We start from the raw sequence: 23,306 nt of genomic DNA, 5'->3' as shown, positions 1-23,306 counted from the left end.
CTCGCATCATATTTACATATATATTGAATTTCAAAACCTTATGTAACAAAATATTTTAATTTTACGATTAAATTCACCGACTATTTCTAAGGCACACATGTCTTAAGAGACACGTGAATCTTATCCGTAGACGGTGGGTTCAAATCCAGGCAGTTGACGCAGCACGCGTCTTTCATCAGCTATCGGAAATATTCGTTTTTACAGCTGGTAGACATCTACCAATGACGGTTCCACCAGTATTTATGAATGATTCGTTAATTCGGCTTTTTAAAACTTTTAAATAGTTGAGTTAATTTCTAACCTATGGGACGACAAAGACATGTGGAAAGAAAGCGCAGGGCTCTCTCAGTGCGGGATAGAATGATAGCACGCAGATTCCCGCTCTGCCTTCAGGATTTGAGGCTTTTAGCCAATGTTTTTACACCTGTCAGTAGTGTAGAAAGCTTACTAAACGCAGCTATAATGCGGTGACGTATAACAAGGTTTATCGCTTTCAAATGAAGCAGTCGCGTTACTGCAATCCTTAAGTAATGTTGCCACTATGCGAGTCCTTGACTTCTTCGGTATTTTCAGAGCAAGAACGACTGTGACTGTGACAAATAGAATTATTTGGACGGCAATCATTAAGGATCTAAGTAAATATTTCACAAATATTTGATGTTACCTGCATCAGTGCGGCCTCAACAAATTTATTTAGATTTTCTTGTTTATTGTATTATTTTCCATACTCTTTGATGTCTTTAATTTTAAGTGGGTTTATTTAATTGCCTATAATAAAAGTTATACTTATTTGTTACTATTATTGCTGCGGGACCTTATCTTTGATCTGAGCTGATATTGCTCGATGGCGGCCGATGACGCAATGGGTGACCAATGAACGTTCTTTCGTAGATGTCAGACTTTAAACAGAGTTTGAGATTGGAGAGTGCTAAATAATAGGAAGATTAAGTTTTGATAGTAATATAAACGAAGGCCAAAACAATCTTTATTGACATGATTACAGTTTATCATTAAGATTCATCAGACAGTCAACACAACAAATTGTAAATGATATAAGTACAAACGATTATTTAATAAATGGATTTAGATATCTCAGATACGAGCAACTCGACACCAAACGTAAAAAGTTGGCGAGCACCTGATACTGATACGACTGATACATATCTGCTGGCGTAATGTGTTATGCCAATTAGTTAGTGGAGCTAGAAACTAATTATATTATATCATATTTCATAAGGCAAGACAGGCAGACAAGCGACATGTCTTAGATCCCAAAGCGGTGAGAAATATAAAAACTTTTCCATTAGAAATTAAATTAACCGCAACTCGGACTTGGGCGCTAGCTCCATGTTAGTTGTTTTTTCAATACATTTGAATTAAATGCGACAAAAGTAAATACTGTACAAATTTATAAACTGTCACGGCGCACTGATGCCTAAAAACAGACTTCTCACGAATAAATAAATATTATAAACATTATTGCTGCAATATTGCTATAGTTTTAACAATTTTGCCAATAAAAGTTTATTTATAACATATATAAGAAGTATACAGTCTAAACATTATTTAAAAGAAACCGATTATTTCTCTTATCCAAACAGGAAGAAGAAAGAACGATCATATGGATGTGAGTAAATGATCATATCCGTCCAGCGCTGGTCCTGCGGTACAGCGAAAGATGCACACACCAGAGGCAAGGGGTACCAAAATTGTAAATCACAACTTCAAGAACGACATAGACAGGGGATTAAGAGTTTTTTTAAGTAAGGCCCCGTAGAGACCTAATTTTAAATTGTAATTTATTTTTAATTGTAACACTATCAATGGCGTTCATATGATGGAGAGCCAAGAGGTATCGAAAACAAAGCCGTTCTATCCTAATTTCTCCCTAACCTAACCTAACTAAGCCTATTATTTATAAAAAGTAGAAGGCGGATGCCTTGTCTATCTAAGGATGTGGCAATGACCTGGGTGAAATAAATGAACCCTCAGTGTCTGCTAATACGATCCTAAATTCAATAGTTCAACTCGGCCTACAGTACACACCGTACACACACGATCGCCACCTCTAAGTAATATAGGCAAACATTTATTTTTGCCTCCAGCGAGTGCTTCAGTCGTTCAGTCGCTTTAGATAATCGGACTAATTGCGGTTTGTTTTATCACGAATGCCATCTCCTTAATGGCATAGTTCGTGAAGGATTGCAACTTTAATATCCCCTTAGCAAAGGACTTTAGGATGCGCAACATTATTTAACATAAGCTCTTTTTAATCTGCACGTTTCTGATCACACTCTCTAATATTGGTTCTTTTATATTAATTACTACTATTTAAATATTTGTCAACTCAGACTTACCATTGTCAAACAAACACAAACTTGTTACTCTGGTAATTCGATTGTATAGAGTCAGTAACTCTTCTTTGGGGTAATGTATACGGTTTTACAACAGGGTCCCAGAAAACATTCAAAATGCATCTGTTGCTAAATTAAATAAAAAATGTTAAAGAACGCTTGTGTGCGTTATTAAAGGTTATTATAGAATTAGTTTGTTCATGGTTATAACAAACCTCGGGAACGAAACGATGGCCTCCTAGCTATATCTTTTGATACAGAATACAAGTAAATAATCATAAAATGACAAAGAAAGACCCGCTGATTATCTTTTGCAGGTTCTTCTCGGATCAGGGTGTTGTCATTTCCGAGGCGGTGGTAGTTTGGTGTCTAATTTGACAAACAATAAGTATGTGCAATACTTCTATATTTAATAAAAGAAGTTGATTTGATTTGGTCTGATTGCAATATAAATGTAAACTAACAAACCATAACTAAGCGTGCTTGAGAGTCTTATTTCAAAGTCGAACATGTCAGCTTGTCGCAGCTCCTCAGTCGTCTGACGCAACAGGTTGGGGCGCGCGGGCGACGCTCGCCGCAGCTATGCAAATACACGTCAATACCGGTAGCACTGCTATTTGATTAATTATCTCTTTTTATTTTACATCAGTAAGTGCGGCGCATAAAGCATGTCGACTGTAAACACGTCGTGTGGAATCACAAATAAACTCAAAAAGCTCCGAGGACATTTATTCATTAACCATATTAATCAATTTATTTTATCACGCCGATCTGACGGACTTTGCGCACGTATATCTGAAGATTTAAAGTCTGTGACTCGGAGTGGAAAAAATATTCTTACTTTTTCTTTATCATATTCCTACTCTTTGAAAATCAGAGGCAATGGCGATTCAAAATAACTATTTTTTGTAATGAAGGCCAGTTTTTATACAACGGGATGTTACGTTTTAAATTTAAAAAGTAAATGAAATTATAAATCGAGTCAAAAGTAATATATTATCAATCCTAGCTCGCCTCGGTCCGCTAATGAAGGTGCGTGATCTGAGCCGGACGTCTCATCGCGAGCTCGGGACTGACTTCACGCAGTTTAACATAATTCACACGACCGCTTCTAACTGCGACAAAAAGTAGCAACCGACCTTTCCGGGCACGCGTCGCACTGCGCTGCGCTACCACTGACCACCAGCGGCCAATACTGACGATGCTCTTGCTTGCTTTGTGATGTATGATGCCATAAACGTGTCAGGACTGCATCGTTATAGTTATTGTAAAACAAATTCGGGTCATACCATCATACAGACATCAGCTGCGTGTCAAAATTATCTTATTAGTATTTCCTTATAAAGTGGAATAATCAATATCGCCATGGCATTTTAGAATTCGTATTAATTTTGTCTCCATCTTGGAGACATATTATTGTAATTGATAAATAATATGATCATTATACTAACCCAGTCGTACATCGGTCTTATGTGTGTTTGCAAAAAACCTGCATATAAAAAGATAATATAGCAATAGCATCATAAATCTCGGGGCGTCGTAGCGACGTGCCTCTCGGTGGACGGTAACCTTTCTATCACTCGAGGAATGAAAAACTTGACAGACGTTAACAGTATCTGTGTATTCGCTCCAACATGGCTAATAGTGTTAATGACATTAACTTAAAGCGTCGGCTGAGCCTCCGATGTAGAACGGAGGACAAGCGAGGGAAGCGAAGGAATGTCACGAGCGAACCGGTTGCTTGCAGGCTTCGAAGGTAATAATCATTGTATTAAGAATATTTAAGAAATTATATAAACGGCAACCACGTCACAGTAACAGCTCCGTTTATACGAACATAAAGCGGCGAGATTACGTTTTGTTAAATTTCAATTACAAATTTAATTTTGTTTGTAACATGAGGAACCTGTTCCCGTCAATCAGGGATCGAAACTGCTCCGACGACATCGCGTAAGTATTTAAACCTTAAAAAGACGAGCAAAAAGCGATATATCTGGAAATCTTGTTGTAATAACATTTTAATGGGCAATCACATAGCGAAGACTATTTTTTAGTCCTGACATAGAAATTTCAAAGACTGCAGTTCACTCTTCAAATTGGGGTTTAGAGATTCTGGGACTCAACCGCAAATAATTGATTAAAAACCTGCTCTTTCTTTTAAAGGGTTCCGTATTCGGACAAACGATATCTACAGTCGTGTCTATTTACAAGCTCCTACATATTGTGAGCTCTTGGCACGTGTGAGTCAAATGTTGCAACTAAATTTTGAACCAGTTCCACCGACCCTATTGATTTGAAATTATTCACTTACTTTTGGTTAAATTTATTTGTTCTTATATAGAAAATTTCTTTTAACAAAGATATTATCGACTTGATAAGAGTTAGATTAGATGGTTAGAATCGAGGATATATTTGATTTCGGAATAGTCGATCAGAATAATACGTTTTGAGTTACGACTCCATTAATGTGAAGCTATTAAATTGTGAAACTCAAGATTTTAAAGAGTTCTTAGTTAATGACGTCAGTGCTTGTTCGAGTATCACGCGTTGTTATATATTTAATGACGTCATAAAGAACTTGAATAAATGCTCATCGTAAACTATTTTTCCATAGTATAATGTCGTATGGCATCCTACTCTGGGGTAATGCAGCTGACATTAATACTATTTTTGTACTGCAGAAGAGGGCTATTCGTGCAATTTATAACCTGGGCCCAAAAGATTCGTTAAGAGGTAAATTTAAAGAAATTAAAATAATGACTGTCGCTTCTCAATTTGTTTTTGATAGTGTTATATATGTACGCAAAAACATAAATGATTTTCCCAGAAATTGTGACGTACATTCTGTTAACACTAGGAACAAGAATAAACTTGTTACTCCAAGTACCCGATTACACAGGGTTAGTAACTCTTTTTTGGGGCAATGTAACGTTTTTACAACAGGATCCCAGAAAACGTTCAAAATTATTCAATTATAAAATTTAAAAGAATCGTTAAAGAGCGTTTGTGTGCTAAAGGATATTACAACACTAATGACTTTTTAGTTGACTGCACACCTTGGGAATGAAATGATCGCCTCCAGGCTGTTTCAAATAACTAAAATATAATTTTCATTGTACACGGAAAATGGTTAAAAAAAAATATATCCCGCTGAGTTTCTTTCGCCGGTTCTTCTCAGGTCTGAGGTGCTAAATTCCGAACCGGTGGTAGATTTTTGACAATCAATAAGCAAGTGTATACACTTCTATATTGAATAAAGATTTTTGACTTTGACTTTGATTGCTGAATAAAAGTACTAAAAATCGATATTTTATAATTAGGTGTCGCCACGTTAATTATTATCTTTAACATCGATTCGTTTACTCGAGAGGAATTAATTGTCAATAAACGCAAACCGACCGAGCTAATGACGCAACGAGTTCCTAAGTATGGGCATGTGAAATGCAATTAATTTATAATAAAGCCCGAACAGAAGCGACTTTCAGGTTCTGGAGGCGACGTCACCACTCAGTATGGGCTCAGCGATAAGGATCATTTGTGACAATGTGTTAACATTATTATTACATTGTATAACTAACTAATGAGCACGCGGGCCGTATGGAGACTTAATCCAGTTGTCTTTTTACTTAATTGTGTACGGACAGAATACTACATTAAATGTGTATTAAACAAAAAAAAATAGTTCCAATACCGACACATCAACCAATGCCGGTGAGTGTATTTGATTTTGTCGACATTCTTTTTTAATTTGATTTTACATATTGTTTGATTCCGTTCAAATAAATCAGCATTCCGCTCTAAGTGTATTCGAAAATGATATTGAGAGGTTTCCAAACAAATTAGAATTAGTATTCATATTTTCACTACATTATCTTCAAACATGAATGTAAAATGAATCTTTTAATCTATGTGTTGTGTTGTTGTGTGGTCCGTTGGAGCGCAATTCGTCCAGAGAGACATCATCGACTTGAAACTGCAAACCTCTGGATTACTACTAAGAGTTATAAAACTCAATAATCTTGCCGGATCTTGACAAGCAAAACTTTCGGCAGACGTCTCCCGTGTACTGCATACTTTAACTATATCTTTTGATATACATTTCACGCTGGCTTAGTAGTTTTTCCTCAGTTATTACATTACATATTCAAGCATTAAAACTGTGCAAATGCAGCATGCTCCTCTTGTAACAATTTTGCTAACGTTGTTCAATAACGGAAAGGTAGAATAGTGGATTATAAAATATATGTTATAAGCCGATAACAGTTAATACCTTAATACTATATTTCTTCATCATCATTCAGCCAATCGCCGTATATTTTAGGAGAGCCCAAGTTGCGTCAAAGTAAGTACAATTGGTTGGAGAGCCCTACGCTGCGTTTGCCGTCTACTCCAAGGGCTATTTGTCCTTCGATACACCTGACGTGTCCGCGCCCTCTTCAACGTGCTAATTTTGCACACTATGTCGACAAATCTGGTCCTTCTCCGGATAATCTAATCTCAATAATATTCTTCAAAGATAGTTCCGAAAATAATTCGCTCCAGATAAATACACGGAATAACCGTTTGTCTCGGTAGGTTAGACGAAATGGTTAAACATTTTCTTTTCAAACATTTCATATACTATGTTTTATAATAGTAAAATATCTTCTCATATGATACTTACGTGTAACAGTAATCATCACAATAATAACAGGTTATCTATTATATGAGGCATACAGGCGTATTTAACGTTTTTACTTACCGCTCGGAAGTATTTACTATGATGCCGATGTAACAGCGACCTAGGTGGTCGGCAGACGCTGATTTAATAGCCCCGTGTGACCTGAACAGCTATAAGTCGAGTTTTTGCTAAAACATCGAGACCAAATCGCAGTAATGTATGAGTATTAATGAATATGTCTTGAATCTTTATGGATGAGTGCGGTGGATGTCGTTAATCTCGTGATCCTTCGATGCAGGGCTGGCTCCGAGCTCCGGTTGTATAAGATTTGTCATAATTTATGATATCCGTTCAATGACATCTTCATCAGGGTTTGATTTAATATTGCAAAGTAACTTCCTAATGCTCTAATGAAAATTTCTTTAAAGTTTTCTATAATTTCCATAATTTTGACCTTCTTCTCTTAACTTGATAAATTATGACGAATATATATTTTTTTTAAATTTTATAATTAAAAATACTAAGCTACCACACCTGCCTATATCCGGAGAGCAGGTGATGCAGAGTTCTTGGACCATCGGTGAGGTGCTCCATGAGGCGCCAACAGTTTCAAATATTTATTGATGACAACATCAGTTAAGTATTTGCTTTTTATAAACTTCGTGTTAAGAATAATTATCATCAATTAAGATATAAGACGATATAACGGAACAGACAAAGAAACAAATAAATTCGTAATCATAGAATCTCGTTAATGATTATACCATGTGATGTTGTTTTTCTTCAAATTGTATTTGAAAGTATACATTAACATTAATTTGTATCAGTAATGACAATCAAAACTGAACTAAAGGTATATGATAATAATATTTTCGTTTTAACTTAATATATAATATATTTAATGACAACGCAGTCTATTAAAATCTTCTGGAGGTAGATCGCCAGAAATCTCCTCTCAGGCAGTGTTTAGACGCTTATTGTACTCAAGACTGTACTGTACGTATATTATACAAATATTCGATAGAGTTTTCGTGATTGCAATCTGACTGTTAAGTTATATTAATATACTAGACATGAAACAAATTTATTAAAATAAAAAACAGATATGATTTGTCAATCTGTCCGCTTCACAGAACGAGTTCTAAGTCAGCGTCAATGGAGCGAGGCGATATTTGTAATTATGGAAAGTGTCTCTCCGCCCGAAACAGTAACATGAATAATTGTTTACATATTGTAATATTATATTGATAGTATAACGCTACGGTATAACTCTATAGACTATTAATTTAAAATAATTATTTAATTTAAAGTAAAATTAAATTTGCAATGAAACACTGGTTCAATGATTCGGTTATTTGAAAGAAACACTAAACGCCTTCCAAAATTTTTCGGCAGTTTAAAATCTGGCTAGATTCATGGCAAACTAACGGCCCTTAAAAATTCTCCGGTAAATCACTCGTATATATTAGATACCTGTAATAAACAACAGGCTCGCAGACACAAGCTCATAGATTCAATTAATTGGCGCGAAGTGAAATTTACAGTACACCAATATGGAGGCGCTGTCCTCAAACGATACCTCGAATGAAACCCATCGCCTACTCACAGTGACAAAGGTGTAAGTTAAACTAATCTACAGCCACTTGAAACCCAGTCAGTTTAAATGGTTTCCTGTAGTGGCAAATGAGGAACTGCCCGCAGTAATATATTACAGCATCAGGATTGTAAATTTATTCAACTATTGCGCAACACTTAATGATGCCCTGTTATAGCCGTGTTAAACTGTCCTTAGCCCTACTTCAGACGTACGCATACGTACAACAGATTCAAGGTGTTATTTTTTTTTTCACTTTTAATATATTATATCAAAAATAACGTAATCCTCTTAAATAAACAATTAAATAAATTACAAATATTTGATTCGTTTTCAGTGACAAATGATTTAATTGCGCATATTTCACACAATTACCATTTTGGAAAAAACATCAAACTCTTTTAATTAATTTGATACAAACAAATGCAGTAGGAACATACGGCGAACATAGAAACAGCAGTCGCGTGTCGACTTAGCCTCGCACGTACCTTTTTTTATATCAAATAACTGCTATTGGTCGTCGTACGTCACGGTAATGGGCGACCTGATGAATCCTGAGACATTTTGTTGTCAGCCATTAGAATGCGTTGCAGTACTTCACAGGGCTCGTTACACGCCGCGCCCGCGTCCACACCGCTCGCCGCCGCCGCGCGCTCGCGTAACGGCTGTTACACTGACGCCTTCAGTACATTTGCCGACTTTTTGCGCCGTACTTATTTATAACGCTGATGATACTAGGACAAAGTTATGGATATGATGTTGTAAAGACTCTATTTTCCGCTCTTAATTGATATAGAAGATACATCAATACGCTGACAGCGACGATTCAGTAATAAGGAGCAACACGTATTCTTTTTGTGCCGCGATATAGGTACGACTGTATGCGCGCGCACGTTCATTATTGTTCATAACGGCCAGTATCTATATTAATCATTTCATTCTTATGACCTTTTGTTCCCATAAAGTAACAATATATATATAAGGCAATAAATATGTAAACGTTCGTTTCATACAATTCAATGCCGTGATGTTATTTTAATCAGCACTCAGCGTAAATAAACTGTAGTGGTATTTGCACCCGTCAAAGCGTTAAGAATCTTTGAAGTGATGATTTAAAATAAGTATCGTTTGTTTTTGACGTTTATCCAATTAAATCCGTGCAATGATCATGTATGTACTCGCAGCTTAGCACACAATTGGCTGTATGGAATAAGGAGGATGAATCAAAAGGCATTTATTTTTTGGCAGAGTTATTTCATAAATGTTTATGGGTCGTCGGTCGTCGGCGGACACACAGGGCGACCGCGGCGAGGCGGCGACATCAAAGCGCGATAATTGCCGCTAATTGGCGGAATCACTGCGACTTCTACCGACTGTCCAACGCCGCAGTTACGTCGCATCCTCTAAGCACTCTATATGATGTATATCATGCCTGAAAACAATAATAATAATAATGTTCGTTGGTCTAGTGGCTACATGTTTAACTATATTTACAATGTTGTGTTACCAGACCGGGAATGTTCAAATCAGAAACATAACTGAAAAATTGGGCATGTACAGCTACCGGCGAGATGGGTGCCGCGGTTGCTAACTAAGTCAAATCGAACGCAATCCGAAAAAAATTCTGAGACGGAATGTGACAATTGAGGCTTGACTAAAATTCAGTCAAAACGGTGATTTCTACCGGTGAACCCAAGGAAACGGTACCGATCGACAAAAATGATGACTTCTGTTTTAGTGAGATTCACAGGATGTCATTTACATCATAAAGATAGTTACAGGACAGTTCTATGCGGAATTATTGAGCTGATTTAATGCTGAATAAAAGTAAAAGGGATTTTTATTTTACTGTAGATAATGAGCACTTATCAAATGGCCCTTGTACTACATGATATATTAGTGTATAAAAAGTTTACTCTATGTTAAAAAAAACTGTTCATAAATAAGGGGTAGGCTACTTAGTGAAAAAAGTCCTGAAGTTGTATTGCTTGATGTTCATACAGGATATCATTATAATGATTCTACTATATGTAATGTTTTTAGGGAAACCGTAACGACTGTTTCCTCCCAGTTTTTCTCGGTAGAATCTATAACTGAATTTAGGTTTTCATATAAAAAGATTCGTTACATGTTACTTATTATTTAGTTCACTAACTTATTGAAACGTGAGGCTCGAGCTGTAAGTCACAATCAAGCGCCGCTTCCGAATAATCTGTTGTCGGTGTATCGACATCGACTCTTGATAATCTTCAGCTACTTAGCGCTTAATCTGCGTCGCATGCTTTTAGCTTAAATGTAACGCTAATTAGCGGCTGGCGATGCAGCTCGCTTGTATCTTAAATTGAACGATAAATCGACTGTCCGTACGTAACGTGCCTCACTTTTATCTGTTCCGTGCGTCGTCGTCGACGGTCCAGTCTAATGGAATTTGAAATTAAGTTTAAAATCTCTCAGGTCTGAATGTGTATTTTAATTAAGAACCTATTTTGCTTTATAATTAACAGGCTAGATCTATTATTAACACTGGTTCAATAAAGTCAATTGAATTATTATCGATGAGTTTTTAATTTAAATATATATCTTAACAATAGTAATAGTATACCTATTTACACACTATGATAATGTAGGCGTGTGTTGACAACACTAGTGCGTACGGGTGTACATGCAGAATACATTTACAAACATTGTAAACAAAGTCGTGTGTCAAGTTATATTAACTTTAATGTTCCATCGGCAACACTGTTTAATCCGCACTATCTCGCAGACGGTTTGACAGACGCATTACTTACCAATATTTCCAACAAGCACTTAATAAATAAAACGAAGTAAAAAGAACCCTTACAACATGCGACATTCGCTTATAATGAAAGGAATATAACGAACGACAAAGTGTTTTTAACCGACTCAAAAAACGAAGAGGTTATCAACTCGGTTGTATTTTATTTCTTTATAAGCGTTTCGCAGTTTGTCGTTATTTTTCTACAGATTTAGAAACTATTTTCGTGGTTTAGGTACTTACGGTTGGGGCCGCCATTAAAATAAGAGGAATAAATAGGGGATGATTTCTAATAAATCTTATTTGAAGTCGTATATAAACATATATATCACCGGAATCATCGTCATCACCTGCCAGCCAGTATAAGTACAGGCACAAGGGATATAACGTCTTAGTTCCCAAGGCCGGAGGCGGTTTGACGTAACAACGAATGGTTAATATTTCTTACAGTACTAAAGTCGTAAAATCAAGTAGGTAACCCATTTGACAGACCGCCTACCTATATGAAATAAAAATCGATAAAAAACCTTGAATAGCCCGTCTTTCGAGAGAGGTTATTGATAACGTATTACTGTAACTTAACACTGCGGACCCAAGGAGTGAAGATGTAAACGTAAATCAAATATGAAACAGGCATATCATATTATTGAGTGCGAGATATAATTTTACAACAGTCTTGAGCAGCCTTATGCAACGCCTCATATTATTAACATTTCACTTAGGTTGTTGGGTTCCAAAAAAAACACTAAAACCAAATTTTCAACGAATCCTCCAGCTTACAAAATTAGGCAGTTCGTTCTCAAAATGAGATAGAGAATCACGAACTTGTTGGTACACAATGGAACTTCTCACCGTCTTGTACGACCAAATTAAGCTATTTATTATAACTACAAATTTAAACTATTTTTTCCAGTTGATCGGAGAATATTTTCTTAATATTATCATCTAATCTGATTATAATTGAGATAAAACAGAGTAATGTGATCCAGTCACAGATATAGCGTAATTATAACCAAATTAATTCTAAATACGAAAACATGTTTTTAACATGAACTCCTTACGAATATTAGTTACGGACTTACGACGCCAGCGAGCGCTTGTAACGCTTGTGACCAATTAAAATTCTAGTGAGGATCGACGTGCACTCGAACCTGTCACTAGTCATTACCTGACTGAGCTTTAAACCACCTCTTAGGACAAAAATATCTTTTCACAGCACATCACACTCTTTTATGTGTGAGTCCTGGTGCGAAATGTGAATACGTAAAGCACGCATTTATACAAATGAATTTTTATACATAGATACTTACTTATAAGGGATAAAGGTTGCTACAAGCTTGCTGCTCTATAATTTTAAATATTTTTACAACATTTTTATAACAAGTTAACCATACCCTATTTCAAAACATAAGATACTCGTTCTATGAATTTTATACGAAACAAACACTTTATGTCATTTTAATAATATAAGAGAATTTATAATACAGCATAAATTTATATAGCAGCATCTTCGGGCTGGGTGGACTGCGGAGCTGCGAACTTTCATCACTCATAGACCCGTTCTCCACTGAAGCATAACTACAGTTACACTCGGCGACCCGCTAATTCTCCTCCAATTTAGACGTCGTTAAAGGGACCGTCATATCGCCCGTCCATTTACATCAGTTAAAAGGATAATATTCTTTATACACGTGTCGCCTCAGCGAACTCGTCTAATGGCGCTCCTGGAGATTATGCAGACAGATACTAATTTCACTAATTCAGTTCGATATGTTGGGAAATATATTTGTATCCTTTTCTTATATAGATAGGCGGACGGACAAGTGGTCACCATAGGCAATAGAGGTGCTATAAGAAATATTAACCATTCCTTACATCGCCAATGCGCCACTAGCTCTGAGAGGTAAGATATTATGTCCCTTGTGTCTATTATTACAATGGCTTACTCACCCTTTAAACCGGAACACAACACTAAGTATTGTTCTTTGCAGAATACCGGATGAGTAGGCGGTATCAACTCAGGCGGGCTTGCACAAAGGTCTACCATCAAGTTTTCATCGCATTAAAAGTTCAATGAGCACATGGAGACTTCATCTTCATCAGACGTGTGAAATAGCCCTAGAGAACGCGCTTGACTTTTGCGAGTTGGTGACTGCAGTATAAGTGTTAATACAGAGAAAGACGCTACAACTCCTGGAATATTGCCAACGTCTCTTCTTCCAAATTTTCCGGGACGAACAGATTTGGTTTACCGCGACTATAAAATCTTTACAGACATACATTACATTAGCAGCCTGTAAATTTCCCACTGTAGGGCTAAGGCCTCCTCTCCCTTTGAGGAGAAGGTTTGGAGCATATTCCACCACGCTGCTCCAATGCGGGTTGGTGGAATACACACGTGGCAGAATTTCGTTGATATTAGACACATGCAGGTTTCCTCAGGATGTTTTCCTTCACCGCTGAGCACGAGATGAATTTTAAACACAAATTAAATACATTAAATTCAGTAGTGCTTGCCTGGGTTTAACCCGAAATCATCGGTTAAGATGTACGCATTCTAACTACTGGGCCATCTCGGCTCATATAATCTATCACTATAATATATTGCGCATGTTTCCTAGATTTTGAGTGCATGAAATATACATATATGGCACAAGGCATGTAGGTATGTGCGAAATCGGATACATAAATCTAAGCATCCTCGGACACACATCCGACTAAATAAAGAATATTCTACCACAGCATAAGAATGTCTAAAATCCCGTCGGGTTATTTGAATCAAGGGCATCCTGCCATATCGCCCAACAACTAGTTCACGGATACCAAACGACCGCACTCACCCGACCATCTCCGAGTGCGGCCGGACGCTCGCGCACCCAATATTTACGAATATTTTCGTAACAGGTCAGTATCGTGAAGTTATTCCATATAATAAAGAAGTCAACCTCATTTACAGTATTGAAATTATTATGTATTAATAAATGGTCTTAATATATAGGAACATGTGTTTGCATATGAATATCCTAAAAACTTAAATTGTGATGCTGCCTGGTATTGGAAAACATTCAGGCTAAAATAAAAATTACAAATGAAAGATTCACCAAAGACACGGTCAATATGTTTGTGGAGATATAAATATAACAATAAATATGTCTTTAAAAATATATTGTAAGAATATATTTTTTTAACAATTCTAAAGCGCCTGTCCATTTTATAATGTCACATTGACTTTTACCACGTTGCTCATAAATTGCAAGATATTTTTAAACCTTATCATCGAAACTAGTGCGCAATGGTATCTTGTGTATCATCAGGCATTGGAAACAAGAAAAAAAATTGCTTAAAATATTTAAATAATATCAATAAATTTCCGTTGAGTGAGTCTTAAGGCTAGGTCTTACTCACAAAAATAAATCAAAATCTCACCTCTTAGATCATTAAAGACAATAGACTTACATATTTGTTCATAGACAGTTGGTATTTGTTCACAGATAGTTCAGTAATAATTCGCTCAATATTTGGCGACACGTCTAATATTATACAATTATACCAGGCTTTCCGCTTTTTCTACAGTATACACCAATCAAAGAAGGAATAAAAATAAACAAACCTTAGATTATTATAAGTATATTATTATTTATACAAGACTATTACATATTACAACCACTCTGTGGAACCAGCTTTCGCCGGCGGTTTTTCCGAACCGATACGACTTGGGAACCTTCAAGAAAAGAGCGTACTCTTTTTCCTGAAAGGCCGGCAACGCACCTGCAAGCCCCCCGGTGTTGCAGATGTCCATGGGCGGTGGTAGTCACTTTCCATCAGGTGAGCCTTCTGCTCGTTTGCCACCTTTTGACATAAAAAAAAAACTATTTCGACAAAGTTCCGATAAAAGTTTCGTCGATGTTCAAAACGTCTTTTTTCGCAAATCCATAATATTATGTATATCATAGATTATTCAAGCTGTTTCGTTTAATAGGCTTTTGTCCTCTAGTAGTTGGAATAAACTATAGGGTCTTAATCACCAATTATACTTTTGCGTGAAAGTGTACTCGGTTACGAGGAGGAGGCGCGCCTCGTGTGGCGGATATGGGAAAATAATTGGAAGCGATGCAGAAATGCGCCCGCGCAGCGTTCGCGCCACACGCAACTCGCACACGCGATGCCTTACCCTCCTGACTCTTAGAAATTACGAAGTTCTATTCAGTGAAGACTTATGCCAACAATTTTATTTGTACAGATTTATCGAAGTGTAAATATTATAGGGGAGAGGAGCGACTTTTCGTCTTTCGCTCGTCAAGGACTGTAAAAATCACATTATTATATTAATCATGCACTACGCGGTTAGATTACTGATGGAGCTGCCTCGCTTCTGTATTGACGGTTTTACGCAATAATGCTAAAAAGGCGCGCATCCAAGGAGCGAGCCAGCTCGAATAAAAACATCACCATGAGCGATACCACACCCAATCTATGTACACTTATAAATAACTGCTGTAAAGTTTCAGCTGGAGCGGTAAATACTGGAGAAGCAGTTTAATGTGTTTATGTTTCTTTTATTACTAACATAAGCTCGTACATACATTATATTGCAATTAAGTCTCTGTCAGCAGATACATATCACGTCTTGTCTTTTTGAATACGTACAATTCATCCGATGCGCACGCCATGCGGAGTCCCAAGTAAGGTGAAATAATATATAAATGTATATAATTTTCTTTTACACAGATTTGATTTTTGATTTAGATTTAATTTAATTTGATTCGATCTTCGATTAGCCACGCGTAAGTACAGAACTATATAATAATTATTATTTATTAATATAACGTTAGACACATAACCAGTATCAACACAGGCCCTCGGAACAAGTGTTGCCCAAAATCGGTCTTGGTTTTGCAGTCTTGTTCTTGCATTTTTGCAAGACCAAGACTGACTATGCAAATATGAAAGCTAAGCCTACAAGACTCTTGCGGCTTGCAGTTAGGACTGATTGTAATACAAAAAATTGACCCATAGGAAACAAACGAAACAAAACAAAAGAAAGTACTAATACATACCATTTTGAAGAAGAAAATACGAAGACGAAAAGTACAGATATAAATGGCTATCAGTGCATTTTCGTTGAAGGGGGAATTTATGTAATCCGTATAAGTAAATAAAAAATAATATATTAAAAAAAATATATATGAAAATAGTAAAAACGAAAAATAAACTATATAAAGCGTAATAAAATTATATCTCAGTTGTTGAAAGCATCGGCACGGATCGCTTAGGTCGTGGGTTCAAACCCCACCCGGAATTAGTTGATTTTTCGAATTTCTCATTAAATGTTTAGACATTTATTAATTTGGTTGGTTTTTAATATAACTATGTTAATTCAAGCCCTAAGTGTACCTACTTTGTTACGTTCTTTTAAGATCCAAAGTAACTTTTAATAAATAGCAATAGTTTGATAGGTAATTGCGAGACCTGCGAGACTCGTGCTGCAAGACCAAGACCAAGACTAAGACTAAGTCTGACTGACAAAGTCTCGTCTTGTTCTTGCATTTGGGCAACACTACTCGGAGCCATGATAGATACTCCAATCTCCGATATGGCTCCTATAACCCTACTGCTTTCGACAAATTCGTCTTTCGGTTCGTCCTTAATTCTTTTGCTTTTTTAATAATATAGTTACTACAAGTACCTACTTGTGAATTTGTCACTTGATTAGAAATATGTTTAAAAATGTATACTGAACATATAATATACAATAATTTATTACGACTATTGCATAATCAGCTGCTATGACTGATGACTCTTTAGATAAAAGTCAAATTAGGTAATCTGTTGAATCAGATTTTTAAACTTAATGTGGAGCGATGAATGAGGTCCTATTATATATAAGTATATATAAGTATTCGAAGTAAATTCAGATCACGTTTGCAGCAGACGTGTGTGTGAAACGTGTCCTGCAATTAAGTATGTTCGTGAACGCTAAAATTGTGGTGATAAAGGCGCGAAAATATTATTATGATCTCCGCTAATCGCACACTTCGACTACGAGGAAACAGTGTAATTATGTCGATTTCTACCATACAATGTCCGGACGCACATTCTCGATATCGTTTTCGAAAAATAAATTATCCTGCATTAACAACTAGATAAAGTAGCAACAATGCTGCTTCATTTTTTTATTGAACTTCTGACAATAAACCTGTTATAACACAATTAGTAGACGAAGCTCTAATGACGCGCTGTCGCTCGCTAATAGCCCACGCCAATAAACATGACAAACAGTCTCCCCGCCTACTGTATGTTTTGTGAGCGACAAATGTCCGACATTACGGGTTCTTGTCAACCCTACAATTACGATGCACTATATAGGAGTACAAGCGAAGCGACCAGTCATTGTGTCAACAGAGGCTAACATGTTGGTAGCGAACAGGGATCGCTTGTACCAGGCAAGCATGATCCTGTGGACGGCGGCGCTGGTGTCAGTCGGTAACTTGATAGTCGTCCAAGGAAATGTAGACGTCATGAAAGATGTAACTCTGGGGTTTGGGGAGGCGCTGCAGCATTGTCGGGAAGAAGTAAGTTAAAACATTTGTATTACAAAATGGCAATAACATTTTGTTACCCGTTTATTTGGAACGAATAACAGAAGATTTTATACATGTACACATACGTGTTATGGAATTTCTTGACTTTTAATAAATCACTTATCACAATTATTAAATTTATCGGAACGAAATGCAGCCAAAGCGGCCAATCTCAAAGTTCAGCCAATTAGTCTCCCAATCCATGTACACGGATGCACTCTCCGTGGAACAGGCCATTTGACACGCTCGCTGAAACCTCGATTCATCTCTATTATGTTTACGTTAAATAATTTACAAGAAAGTTATGAAATAGCAAGTTTCGAGTTATTTAGTCATTTTATTTACTTGAAAATGAGAAATCAATTGAAATGCAACATTATCCTCCATACTCGTTTGTTAATGGGCACCGGTCCGGCCAGTTTCCGGCGCAGCGCCCGGAGGTGCTGTGATCCTGAATATGAGGATTAATTGCTTTTCTTGCGATATTATTTTTATAAATGCTGTTATCTTAAAATATCTTAGAGTAAAGCTGATGTATGAATTAATTTTACATCTTAATTGCTAATCCTCGGCAGCGGTACGCTCATTTACATGTGTTTAATTAGAGCAGAGTTGTTTTATCGAGGACAGGACGACGGAATTATAGAAATATTGCTTTAAGGTTCCCTTATTGACTACGGACGCAGGATTTTGTTAAATTGTAATGCACAGAAACATATGTGTGGTATACACAATGTTTCTGTGATTGGTACCAATCGATGGTAATCGGTGGCAATCGGTGGCTCGCTTTTTATCATAGTACCCAACGCTGAAAATCTGTAAGGATTTCATAAAAACTTTAAATTTATTATTTTGAGCAGAGTCAACTGTCCGAAGACAAAATGGATGAGTTCTTCCACTTCTGGCGCGACGACTTCAAGTTCGAGGATCGTGAACTGGGCTGCGCCATCAAGTGCATGAGCTCCCACTTCAACCTGCTCACCGACTCGCACCGCATGCACCATGAGAACACCGACAAGTTCATCCAGTCATTCCCTAACGGTAGCGAACGACCTTTATTTACTACACGCCTCGAAACACGAACTACCAAATAAACTTATAAATAATAATAATAAATCAATAAATAAAATCAAATCAATAAACTTATATAGAAACTCTTAGAGCATTCTGATTCTGTGATGTATTTATATGTTCAGTATGTGGTCTTTACAGATTTTAATGATACTTTACGCTCCGTTTATTGGATATATTTTATTGGCTATATTTTTAATTATATGATTTGCAACTGTCATAATATTACAAAGATGTCTGGTACGATGAACGTAAATCACTTATAATACACACACACATAATACATCTCTTAATACAAAAAGTTGGATAGAATGATGAGCTTTATCGCATTCAAGTACGAAAGAAGGTAACATATTGAATAGTTTAATAATTAGTAAGCCTTTAAATATATTTTTGTTACAAGGGGAGGTTCTGTCAAAGTTAATGGTGGAACTGATTCATAAATGTGAGCAGCATCATGACGCCGAGTCAGACCACTGCTGGCGGATCCTGCGCGTAGCGGAGTGCTTCAAAATCTCGTGCCAGGCCCAAGGCATTGCGCCGACCATGGAGCTGCTGATGGCTGAGTTCATCATGGAAACCGAGGCGAGATGAATTCCCGGAGCATACATTAGTTTAGCATAGCATTAGTTTATATTTAGTTATTGAAATGATGTCATATATTATTTGAACGTCAAACTTTACACGCGTACACAGCTACACTTTGTATAAAGAATAATGTAACGCATTCTTACAATCATACGTTACGTTGATGAACACCTGCTTAGCGTAATGTTTGTCGCATAAAGCCGTTAAAAGTCGTAAATCCATAATATTTTCCCTTGGGTAAAACCCGAGTACAGACTTCGCAGAAACTTTGTGTTAAGGCGAATTGATTAGGTATCTAAATGATCAGGGCTTCTTTGTGAGTGGAAGGAATCTTACGCTGTAGTTTTTGGTTTTTACGTCTATTAGAAATAAGTGACAAACTGTCATAAAATCTGCTTACCTATAGTAAATGAAGGTACTTGAAAGCAACACTGTGTCACGACGGTTCTAACTAGATAATGTATGGTCGTATTTTATTACTATATTATATTATGACGTACAAATAATAAATTGCACATTTGCATACTTAATATATTCTAAAAATGTACTCTGTAACTATGTAAGTGACGATTCCTCCAACGACTAAGGCTTTGTATAATGTTCGTGTTGTAATTACATAAATAAAAAAGGTTAAAAAAATATTAATTGATTTTATTTGTCAAGGATATATTTAGGAATTTCAACTTAGATAAACTAGACATAACATCGCAGTCCCCAGGGCTAGTGACATATTGTTGTTGGAATCAATGATTACTATTTCTTACGGCGCCAATGGCCACGGGCGGTGGTGACCACTTACAAGCAGGTGGCCCATTTGCACGTCAAACTTAATGTAAAAAAAATATTACTTAATTTTTTTAACAGATTCTAATATTATTTTATAAAAAATAAGATATTATATTGAATATTATTTCAGTTGAGTTGTCATCAACTAACTAGCGAAGTAACTCATCCGACTGTTAAAAGAACGGATAAAAATGTCGTGTATTTTTCCATAGCTAGACAAGTTAATCGTTAATTGTGGCTTTTGGTTGAAAACTTAATTGTAATCTTGTATGAGTGGGAAAAATATGATGTAAGTATTTAGTATGTGTTAGTCAGTCAGCAAATACTAAGACATTCGGATTTTTAATGTTTAAACGACCTACATTTTTTCATCTATTTATTCTTTTGTGTCTCAATTGTTTTCTCAAAAGTGCAATATTTCCTGTCAAATAAGAACAAATGTAAATCCGAGGAACCAAAAATTGGCCCTAAATTGATTAAATTGAATGAACAACAACATTCATTCGGAATGTAGATTCTAAAGAAGAGGGAGTAAGAATTGATACCTTAATAATTTTGGCACATACTTCTAACAGGGGATGTAGCTCAGTGGTAGAGCGTTCGCTTTGCATGTGAAAGGCCCCGGGTTCGATCCCCGGCATCTCCATGTTTTTTTATATTTAAAGAGTAATAAAATTATGAATTATACCCCTCTTTTATTTTTTAATATCATGTTATTACTAAGAAACTTCGATTCAAATTGTGTTGCAAAGAAAAATAAATGTTAATAGGGTGTATGAAAAATTGTACACTGCATGGTACAAGCGGCGAGTTTGATCTGACATTAGCAATTAAATATTATTAAAATTTAATTTATAATTTTTTGTTACTTATTACAGACAGCAAAAAAATTAATAGATCCTAGGTCGAAAATCAGAGTCATGCAAATAAAACATTAAAGCAAAAAATCCTCAATGACCCCGACGTGATTTGAACACGCAACCTTCTGATCTGGAGTCAGACGCGCTACCGTTGCGCCACGGAGTCGATAGACAAATTTACGAAATTGGTAAACTAATAATAAAATATTGTTCACAAAAATATTTAAATATAAATGTTAATTTTATTAGAAACTAATCTAAATATCTTCGTAAAAGACTCATAAATAACTTTTAAGTTTGTCTTTCATAATTTTAATAACTAAACTATAAAATTAAACTTAGATAATGTTTTTACAGCACCATCTAGCCACGACGGAAGGAATTTGGTTGGTTACACTAACTAGTACATACAGATGTCGTTACTGTCAACACCGTGAATAACTATTGCATTTAACTTGCAAATAATATGTGCATTACCAATTACCATTTTGTATTACCATTAAAATGCAATATATATACGGAATATTTTATTTTCGAATGCCTCTTTTCTCAGTAAGCAATAGAGTTACTCCAGGCTCGACGTACAAAAATTAATATAACATTGACTATTTCTAATACATACTGTTTTTTCTTTTACATTTCATTGACATCAGGTACGTTCAAAGATGTTCTAGTAAATTATTATTAGAATATCATTGAGTACGTTAGTACGTGTTGATAATAATCTGTGGTCTTCAATATAGAATCGAAATAAAAGCGTTTAATTTTTATCAGTAAGTAGAATTAAAGACAATAAGAATAATAAGTTATAGAATCTAGAGTTAGAACAAAACTGTAGGTAGCGCATAGTATAGCAGAGCTATTAGAAAATCACGTGGAATATGTTAATCTAAGGTTTGCTTACATTGTTTGCTTATCTTATTCCTGTCGTTGCAATAATCTATCTTTGAAAATAAACAAGCTTGTGCGGGGTACACTGATATGGTTAGATTCAAAGAGTTTGATTCTAAATAAGGTTAAAGTTCTAATCATGGCGTATATGTGGTAAGGAACCGGCAGATATTAATCCAGGGTGCAGGGCTAATTTCCCGGGCGTCGTCGGGTTTCTTATATCACCGTCGATGACGGTCAACTCTTAGACTATAAAAATTGGACCGAGTTTCCTTGACCTTTATAATAAGGTAAGCTAAGATCTTTAAGGCTGTAATATGTACTAAACAGCACTGACAGCTGATCGCACTGTTTTCGATATAAGTACCTACTTCTTTTAATTCCAACATTCAAAAAAATTCTACTGTAAGTCTGCGATTACTTACATTTCACGCGGACGGATATAAATTTTTTAGACCGTCGTCCGTCAATAATAAAACGCTAAACATTACTTTATAGGCGTCTCCAGTTTAATCATCCGATCTGGAATTTACAAGCGTTATCACTGAGTGGGGTCACTGATAGAGTGAAATAATATTAAATCGCTAATTTGATAATCCAGAGATTAATATTCCATAAATGTATGTATGTATGTAATGAAGCTGTTCTTGTATAAATAGATTAAGAAAAATTAAACTTCGATATAGTACAGTTTTTTTTGTTAGCTTTAGCTTTAAAGTAATAAATACCTCGGAAGTTTTTATTTCGAATGTTAATAAAAACAACTGAATCTTACTGACATACATACCCTCCCGTTCCAACCAGCGTTTTGGTAAATAAAATATGTATAAATTAGAATAAACGAATTTAGAAAAGAGGAAAGTGTAGGTTAGGTTGCGAGTGCATTGCGACCCTGCTTAGACTAACATAACTATAATATTAAATTGTGAGAAATAAGTAATTTAATATGGTAAAAGATATTTGATCGTACCTCGTGTTCAAAAATCATTTGATGTACGAAATTAGACACGATAGTACAGTACACACTCCACACGATTACAGTAGTAGGTGCCTACTTAGTACTTAGACCACAGCACAGGCTGCCGCGGTAGCACGTGTTCCCGCTCTCGTCCGAAGCATCAGTTAGATACGCACCGCACTACGAG

At 36.0% G+C, this 23,306-nt stretch overlaps 1 protein-coding gene and 2 non-coding genes across 3 annotated transcripts; 2 read left to right on the top strand and 1 right to left on the bottom strand.

Moving 5' to 3' along the window:
- The first annotated feature begins 17,791 nt into the window (after nucleotides 1-17,791).
- On the top strand, nucleotides 17,792-20,244 carry LOC125070275 (general odorant-binding protein 1-like). Its single transcript, XM_047680069.1, has 3 exons — nucleotides 17,792-17,956; nucleotides 18,826-19,006; nucleotides 19,440-20,244. Exons 1-3 carry the CDS (start codon nucleotides 17,795-17,797, stop codon nucleotides 19,628-19,630), a joined length of 534 nt encoding a protein of 177 aa, XP_047536025.1. The 5' UTR covers nucleotides 17,792-17,794; the 3' UTR covers nucleotides 19,631-20,244.
- Nucleotides 20,245-20,984: 740 nt separating this feature from the next.
- Trnaa-ugc lies at nucleotides 20,985-21,056 on the top strand. The gene has a single exon. It is a non-coding gene; the product is annotated as a tRNA-Ala (tRNA).
- Nucleotides 21,057-21,364: 308 nt separating this feature from the next.
- Trnaw-cca lies at nucleotides 21,365-21,436 on the bottom strand. The gene has a single exon. It is a non-coding gene; the product is annotated as a tRNA-Trp (tRNA).
- Between the last annotated feature and the right edge of the window lie 1,870 nt (nucleotides 21,437-23,306).

Source organism: Vanessa atalanta, chromosome 17, assembly GCF_905147765.1.
Source record: "Vanessa atalanta chromosome 17, ilVanAtal1.2, whole genome shotgun sequence".
Lineage (NCBI taxonomy): Eukaryota > Metazoa > Arthropoda > Insecta > Lepidoptera > Nymphalidae > Vanessa > Vanessa atalanta.
Note: the sequence above shows the minus strand (reverse complement) of the source record. Positions and strands in the feature narration are given on the sequence as shown.